Consider the following 9268-nt stretch of genomic DNA (forward strand, 5'->3'; position numbering starts at 1 on the left):
AAGAGTGCTATCTGTGGTGGAGTCGTGGTGGTTGTGTAACAGATGTCTTTGTTAGTAAAACAGAGTAAAATTGAAAGAACACTAGAGACTTAATTCATATGGGAAAACATAAATAAGGATTTAATGATAAGCTGGATTTATTACGTTGTTTTGCTTTAAGACCAGAATGCTTCTCAATAAACTTACCAGAACAGGGACTTTTTTTCACTCAGGAACATACTGTATGTTCACCTGTGCATTAGTTACCATGCAGAGGTCCCTTTCAGGATTACAGCTCTCCTGTCTTACGCAATTCATGTGTGTGAGGGGGCACTGGGCTTGCTTTCAAACACGTTTGTATTTTTGAAAGTGTTGCTGGACATCCAGGATAGTTTGTTTGGGCTTTTTTGTTGCTTTTTGGTTTTGTTTTTAAACGTGTGCTTGTTGATTTAGACACATAGGTATTTTTTCTGAGTGCTGTTAGTTGCCAGTAGGCATCTTCACATAGCTTTGAATGACTGACTCAGTCCGATGAACCTGAGAAGAAATGAGGAAGAAGCTGAATAATACTTTTTTACTGTGAGGGTATTTTTAAGTGGTAGGGGAGGATGGACTTGGAATTTCAGCGACTTTGTTTCTTGATCATTTACATAGTTCTCACTGCAGCACTGACATTGTCATAACCCAGGTTCAATATCTGGGAGAACCCAGTGAGGCAGAAAAGGATCTTAAAATGTTTCTCCTCGGGACAGCTCTTGAATTCTGGATTTGCGATAGCTCAACACCCAAGTTAGCAGAAGGTGCTGGCACTGTAGCTGTGGTTGGGTTCCACTGATCATTCATGTAATTTTAGACTAATAATTTCTTTCTACTCAGCCAGGCTGAGTACCCACAACAGTGCCTACAACCTCTGGTAGCTCAAAGGTTGACTTGTCCAAGGCCAGCGTTAGCCTTCTTTTTGTTAAGGAAGGACAAAGCAGGCAGAGGCAAACCCATCTGCTCTTTTCTGTAGCTCTTTAGAATTGAAAGCTAAAGTGCTATTTCTAATAACCCGCCCATAATAATCTGAGAAATAAGAATTTTAATATCCTATTTGTCTTGTAATCTTTGTGGGGTTTTTTGGTTTTGTTTTGTTTTTTAAAGAATACTTTGTCATCTTGTAATTTTTGCCCCCTCAAGAAGCACATAATAGTGAAGAAAAGAATGGGAATGTGAGTTTGGGAAAAAAAATATCTCTTCAGGTATTCCACTGAAGATTATAAATAATATCTGCTCAGTCATCACTTTCCTGACTACTGCTTGGTGGCGTATTCACCATGCAGAATCAGGATTATATTAAATTTCTTTCTTCACAGAAGGTTTCAGCCTAAAACTGGGAATTTCTGTTTCCTCAGAATTTTTATCCTCTTTTGTCACTAACGCATCTCTTCTAGCAAGCTTTGTGGTAGAGGTAAAGGCCACATCAAATTATCTTAAAAAGCTTCATGTGATTTGTAAGCACCCAGCGACTACAAAGTATTTTGGTTACAGTTTGAAATGCAAATAATCCCATGCTCTATTTTTATGTTAGTCATAAAGGGCTACTGGTCTGCTAATTTAAGTTTTTAACTTGCCTCAGCAGAAGATGAGTTCATACGTATTGTAGAATAAGAAAAAGATTGTAAAAGTTATGTTTTTCATGAGATGGTCTAAAAATGACACTGTACTTGAGGTTTGTGAGCCAAAGCAAAGGATATATCCAGCCTATCCTTACTGGTCTAAAATAAATAAACTATGTAAATAAAACACAGCTGTCAAAGGTAAATTGTACATTTCTTACTGTGTAATTTTGATTACTTAAAGTACAAGCATTGCTAAATTTTTCTTCTATTTTTGGGGACAAAACTTCAGGCAAATTGAAAAAAAAATTGGGTTGAAGCAGAATCTCACTTTGGGAGTTCTGTGGTTTGTTTTTTCATGTATGAAGCCTTAAAATCTTTATTATCAAATAAGCATCAATAAACACTGAAGCAGGTCTGTATTCTGTTAAAGCTTTCAAAAGCCTTTGAAGAAAATTATTTTGGGAGAACTTGCAATTTATGCCCTCTGACAGATGAATCCTTTAGCCCCCCCTCTTTTTTGCTGGAGGAAGCAATTCGCTTGTAGACTTGCCTGTCTGCACATAGAGCTTCATATCCCTCATCATAGTAACTTGCAAGTTTTACCAATGCTTATTTTTTTAAAAAAAAGTATATATCTAAAAAAAGCAGGGTAGGCTGACTGGGAAACCTGCCATGGTTTTTTCCTCGTGGTGACGGGAAGGGATGATGCCTTGCAGTCAGTCAGTTGTCACTTACTGTGAGGCCCTTGTTTGCTGTGCCTTGACAGTGAGTGGTGTGAAAGTGATTTATTTCATGGAGTGACAGGGAAGTATATGCATGAGAAGGTCTTCCTTCTAGCCCAGAGGAAGGTGGTCTTTTCTCTGGCAGTCTCGCTGGGCTTTGCGTCACCTGTGGTTGTGTAGCTGTGCTCGGCTTGCGTTGGGAAGGAGGAACCAGTGACAGAATGGATGGGAGCATGAGCACAGAGTAAGCAGGGAACTGAAAGAAAAGATAACTTTGGGGAGGAGAATAAAGTGCAATAGAAAATGGGAGGAAAACTATGTGGACAGTTGTGTGCTTGGGGAGTCGTGAAAAGAGTGATAGGGTTAAGCCAGGAGGGCCAGTGCCCTTCTGACTTTCTACAGGGAGAGGCTGGATACTCTGTGATGCTAACAATCAATTTTTGGGAATCACAAGGATCCCCAGCTATAATGCTGAGTGCTGTGGGTGTGTCAGTAAATTCCCATATGGTTTCAACCTTCACAGCGAAGATAAAGATGGATACATTTAGCAATTTTTGTAATACTGAGGAGAATTAAAAAGTTGCACAATGCAACTAAGCATTTATTAGAAGAAAAAAAGATTTCAAAACCAGGGTTGCAAAACTGGGCATTTCCTAACTTGGAAATTCCAGAATTTCGATAGCTTGTGCAAGTATCGCACATAGAAGATGCACAATTGAATCCAGCTTTACCATGATAATTAAGGGAGGAGACACTGACCTCTGGGCTTTTTGACCTTGTGTTTTATTACTTATTTAAAAAAAAATTAATTTTGTACTGATAAGTGTTGCTGAATTGACATCTGTGAAAGATGACATTTCATGTTCACAAATAACTCTTTGTGCTTACTTTGCCTCTGTGTCCTGGAGGATGGGAAAGATGGCAGCCTTCTTCCCATTGTTGGTTTTTCAGCTTCTCCCATTGCAGGGCTAGTGTTTTGCATTTTTCTAGAAGCTGGACTGGAGCACTATTTCTTTGACGCCCACTGACTGACATGGGTGATGTGAGTGCCAGATGTTTTTCAATCTTGGTAATAGTTAGGATATGCCATTGCAACTCCCTGCTTTCATAATTTGTGCTAGTATTCCCTATTAGCACTTAGGCAGCCTGAAATTTTTCTTTCTAACAGTTTTGATTTTCTGTCCTTTGAGAGAGAAGAAGCTTCTCTCTTCCCATTTCTCTGCCTGTGCCCTAAAATTACGCATGTCAATGCGAATGTGCACAGCTCTGAATTTCCAGCTGTGCTCTGCCAAACTGACAGGAGCTCTGTTGATTGTTTTATTCTTCTATAGCTGTTTTTAGTCACTATAAATACAAGCATTATGGAAAATTCATACAAGTAGTGTACGTATTATTTTGCTCCAGTTCGTCACTATACATTGATATAAAATCATCAGCAGCAGAGTGCCTAAATGAAAATTACAGGTTTAAATTTACCTCAGAAAATTTTCAGCAGTGTTACAGAAAACAGAAAAGTAGACCTGTGGTCACTTTAATTTTCATTAGAGTTTAATTGTGTAACTGAGCGTTTCAAGTTCCTTTCTCCTTTACTTGTTAAATGTTCTTGTTTTCAAGCAAATTGTGGCTCATTTTTAGGAGTAAAACCTAAAACATTAGGACACCTAACTTTTCAGAAACGCAAAGCACTCAAATCTAATCAAAACCAGTGAACCCTGATGGAGCTGAGCTAATTTGAAAATTAGGCCATTGTCTGGGCCTTTTTTTTTTTTATTTTTCCTTGGTTCCCTCTACCCCTTGTGTTACATGAAAGCAGGTTCATATTAGATTATGGATGACTTCCCAGTGGATGTCAGTAAAGGAGTTACTCCAGATAATTTTCAACACAGGGAAGGGAGCAGGGAGAGAGAGAGTAATTAAATTGAAGGCTAAATTAAAGAACAAGATCCTGAGTGCATTTTCATCTATATTTAAAGTAAGAGGAGTGAGAACAAAGTGGATCTTGCACTATTGGGCACATAACACTCACTGTAGTCTGTCTCACTCCCTTTTTTAACATGCAGAATTTTACCTTAGACTGACAAATAATGTCCCATGTCAAGTTTACTAATGTGAAAAAGGGCCTGTCTTGCAAACCTGTAGAGTGTGAATGAAATGGCAGATTTCTCCTTTGTGTAACCAGAGCAGTTCTCCTGCCACACAGCAAAGTAGGCACTAACGAACCCAACCAGACCTTTTGTCTTCTTCAGAAGGTAATGTAACTTGTTTCAGGTTTTGTTGTCACTTTGCATTTTCTGAGGCAGATGCGCTAGGGTGGGAGTGTAACTATGGCTTTAGGGAGACTCAGGATTTTCTTTTAGGAGGGCATAGATTGGCTAATCCAGTTTTAAAGTCCAGAAAATATACAGGACTCCAGAAGCCTTCCTGGAGACTTCTCTACTGTATGGTATTGTACATAAATGATTGCTTATTGTTGGGACTAGTACTGAATAATTATGTTCTCTGGCTGTTCATTAAAAAAAAAGAAATCAAGCATTACTGGGAAGTTGATTGTTACATGGAGTCTTTTCAGTAACAAAAGGTGACATGAAATAAGAATTAGCAGTCTGTGGAAATAATGGCTCAAAGATCTTTCTTCAAACTGCTATTTTCACCCTTAAATTTCCATTAAAATAAAATTACTAAACTGTCTTTAACTTATTCATTGAACTACTGTTCACTCCCTAAAAACTGACCTATAAAGCTGTTTGCCTCAGAGTACATTTGTGTGACACCTTACAACTCTGAGTGGGCACTTCTTAACATGTTGGCGAGCAAAACGTGAAATTGTTTACGTATGATGATAAAAAGGAAGGGTGCCATACAGACAAATACAGCTAATAAGCTTAACTGGAAATATGTCTTAAAAACAAAAATTATTTGTATGATCCATTACAAACAGTTGGATATGATCCAAAGTGCTAATCAAAATTAAAAAAAAAAAAAAAAATCAGTCACAGGTTCAGCTTGAGCAAGTTGTGGTTTTGCCTGGGTTTTTTCATAGTAGACAAAAGATTTGTAGGAATAAGAGATTTTAAACTTTTTTTTAACCTTGCCTGTGATCATTTAGTAAAGCAGATGTAAAAGCTTCTAATATATTTGTCCATCTTTTACTTAGCCATATTACTTCTGTGTTTGTAGTGGATCTGCTGGCTGTACTTCCCAGGGTTTCCTTGCCTTTGCCCACTTAAACGCAAGGCCTTTCCCTCCCAAAGAGGCTGTCAGCATCACAGATGCCCTTAGAGACGTTCTTGCTGCAGCTTCACCTCAGGTTTTTACTTCTGTCCTCCTCAAGTGCTGCCCCTTTCCTCTTAAATGCTGCTAAGGATTTTGCACTCCCTTCCCCCTTGCCCTCACGCCGGGTAACCTGTAGGTATTATGCTTGTCTTGGGTTTGTGGTGTGTCTCTGGGTAGCGTCACACTAGCATCTCGGGCTATGGCATGGTGCACCTCTAGCACCCTCTGTGCCCTGATGCAAAGAACAATGTGCTTTTCTTGCCACCAGCAGCCCACCCCCCCGGAGTGCACAGCCCCCAGGATATATCCATATGCAGTAAACTAGTCATTGATGAATGCATTTGCTTCTGGTGGTCACCTGCACAACTCTTTACCTGGGAGTGTTTGCAGGAAGGCTGGAGCAGTGGAGACTCGTGGAAAGTGGTGTAGAAAGCAGGGAACGGTTTTGATCACTGCTGGGGCCTGAGCCCTTTCTGGGCCTGAGAGTAGTGGGTGGCTCAGAGACAGATTCACTTTAGCAGTTTTAGTATTTAAGCATTTTCTCCTTTTATTTTGCTACACAGTACATTAGCTCTTTGTTTCTGTAGCTGTAGTTCTTTCTAACCCACACACCTTGAGTATATTAGTAGCATGAAAAGACTTTGCTAAAAAGGATACTTCTGTTCCTAAGGTCCCAAGGATAGGAGGTGTGGTAGGTTTGTATAACTGATGCTTAAGATTAATGCTGCGCTTCTTATATCCTTTGGTCTCTGAACTTGGCCATAGTGATTTTTGTTACCTTGGTTTATCATTTATCAGAGAGGCGAGATTTTCTTTGACTCACTGTTAAGAGAAAATACATAAACTAGAGTCAGATTTTGTGCGTTAAACATAAGTGACAGTTCAAAATATTTATAATTGGCATTCTAGATTGCAATGATTGCTTTCAGTTATTGCCTATTTGCCATGTAATGTGTGGCTTGTTTTTAAGAATCACATTTTCACCAGTTAATGTAGTCTTTATCCAAATTAAGCTATGGAGACAGCTGTAGAAGTATTGCAAGATCAGTGTATGCAACGTGCTATTTCTGGTAGTACTCGGTTTGCTTTCTCTTCTACTTCTTGCTCCCCTCCTCTCTCCACAGCATCATTTATTTCTGCAACGAAACAGAAGAATGCGTTCAGTCGTGCTTCTCAGCAGCTCTGCAGCCTGTGGAGACTGTGGGCAGTCGCTGTATGCAGCATCCTGGAAAATGTGTGTTCTCTTGAAGTGATCTGCTGAAAATCACGTACTTGTACAGTTGTTCCAGCCTGCTTTGTTGCACTGCCCTCAAGGTCAGAAATGCCTGGTCTCTGATACTCCCTGGGATTTCCATTTCTTCTGACGAGGAAACCTTACCTGCTGCAGTTATCCAAGGAGCCTTGGAGAGCAAGGACACTGAAGATGGCTCTGTGTACTTTTTATGCAGTTTGGTGTTTGTTACTGGAAGTGGCAGTAGCATTTGGCCCAGTACCAAGGATCACTTGGGAGCACAGAGGTAAGAAGAGGCACTTCAGTTGTGTAATACGGGACATTGCCACAGCTTCAGGGTTTCTGTGGGATCTGAAACTTGTTGAGGCTGTGTGTTATGAGTTTGGTCAGGTGTTGCTGGCTTTGCTTGGTTTATGAAATGCTTAGGACCAGAATGTTCAAAAGTGACTCAGGCACTGGGTTATCTGATTTCAGATCTTTCAAGCAGTTCTGAAAACATAGTTTTTTAAAGGAGGAATTTCAAATTTGGATTTCTCAGCTGAAGGATCTTGCAGCTAAAGCTTATTTCAAGAGAAAAACCCAATAGACACATTTTTATTTTAATAAAATTATTTTTACTTTGAGTCTGAACATACTGGCAAAATGCACCTCTTCAGCTAATAATTTTTTAATGCTTTTTCAGACTGAGAGGTGTTTTGACACTAAGCCATCCTATGCACTAAATAAATCACCAGGTGATGGCATTTGGCTGACTTCTGACAGCCTAGAGTTGAAACAGTCTTTTTCACAGAACACCAATTTCCCTGTATTTGAAGTTGCAGCAAATATTTCTAACCCCCAAATACAATTAGCAGGAGTCAGCAAATGTGGCTCAAAGATAAGTAATAGGGATCAGAGAATCCTTTAGCTTTTGGTTTAATAATTTAGCCTGGGTCTGAAGAGAGGTCTAGAGCAATGACTACAGAATAGTTATTTGCTGCTGTTTGTGAATATCCTTTCTTTTTTTTTTTTTCTTCTTTTCTCACCCTGCCTTCTGCTTCCCTACCACGATGTTTTATGTTTTAGAAGGTTTTGTGTTTGAGTCCTTCTTTACTGCTACCTGGTTAGTTAGCAATGATTACTTACCCAAGTGTGCTGTAACCAAACAAAAGCAAACCAGTAGAAGGGCAGTATGAAGAAGCAGCCTTAAATCAGGATGTTAAATACTGAGCAGTCATAACGTAGAAAATGATAGATGCAGATTAATAATGTGGTGACAATAAGCTGATTTATGAGATGACTGTAGAAAGTGTTTTTCCTGTTTATTGATATAGCAGTTAGTGAGTTGCTGATGCAGTTTTTCAGAAAGAGTGGTCTAGACAAGGCTTGTACTTCCTGCTTAGACTCCTTGATGCTCCTGTCTTGTATAATAGTTAAAATTTGGCAAGTTGCTGTTGAATGGTATTATGGTAATGCACTGCAGACCAACATCCAAATTACTCAATATAAATTGAATTTCTTTTCATTTCTGCTATTTCCCTCTGTCTCTGTCTGCTAAAGATTGTTGCATTTAAATATGGGAAGCCTACTTTGAGTAGGAGGGAGAATTTAGTTTAGTGGAGATATGAACATACGTGTGAAGTTGTATGAACCATTTCATCCATTTGGGGAAAATTTTCCTGACAAATAAAAGACTTTAAAATTACATGCTTGAGAATCTAGTTTAAAATTAATGTTTCCAGAGTATTATAGTTGAAAAGAAATAATTTTTAATGTTAGAATTTGGAACAATAGTGCATTGTTTTCTTCCTGTGTATTAAAAAGCCACACTTGATGAATCTTGTGATAGTTTCTTGCACAAAATACAGTCTCCCAGCTTTCAATCATTTTTCCATTATGGTTGTACATGTAGAAAAAATATTCTTGTATACTAGTCATTTTGTGTCATCTTTTTCCAAACCATGCTATTCCAGTCTGCCTGCTTCCTCATTTCACTGTTTCTTCCCCCGCGTCTCACTCTTTCTCACATCTTCCTTTTCATCTTGATTTTTTCCCTCATGTTATTTCTTTGAGTGTTTCATTTCTGGTCTCCACTTCAAAATCAGCTTATTGACCCTCGGTAAATGTTCCTTTTTAGCTTCTGTATCATCTTTCTGCTACATTAATATGCTGATGTATTGTCTTTCGAGGTGCAGGATTTTTTTTTTGTGAGGTTTTTAGGGGCCGTTGCAAGGGATGTGGTGACTGACCTGATTGATTTTCCACAGTAGGTGGGTATGTGGAAGGGAAGAGGTAAGGAAGGACCTGACAGTGGATGTGTAAAATGGAAGGTTAGAAAAAAGGGGATTAACAGGTAGAAAAAAAAAATAAGGGAAGATGTGAGTAATAGGGATCAGTGCAGAGGAAATACTTAGGCATTTTGAAATTGAATGAGAAAGCAAGGACCTGTGATTTTGATGTTGTTGATGGTAGCTGCTATTCCT

At 38.9% G+C, this 9268-nt stretch overlaps 1 protein-coding gene across 1 annotated transcript in view; it reads left to right on the forward strand.

Moving 5' to 3' along the window:
• Positions 1 to 6998: 6998 nt before the first annotated feature.
• The window catches only part of SEMA4D (semaphorin 4D), a 20987-nt gene continuing 18717 nt past the window's right edge, over positions 6999 to 9268 (forward strand). The window contains exon 1 of the mRNA XM_010167477.1: positions 6999 to 7092. Coding sequence (XP_010165779.1) covers positions 6999 to 7092 — 94 coding nt within the window. The remainder of the gene's footprint in view (positions 7093 to 9268) is intronic.

Source organism: Antrostomus carolinensis, unplaced genomic scaffold (genome assembly GCF_000700745.2).
Source record: "Antrostomus carolinensis isolate BGI_N321 unplaced genomic scaffold, ASM70074v2 scaffold3265, whole genome shotgun sequence".
In the NCBI taxonomy this organism is placed as follows: domain Eukaryota; kingdom Metazoa; phylum Chordata; class Aves; order Caprimulgiformes; family Caprimulgidae; genus Antrostomus; species Antrostomus carolinensis.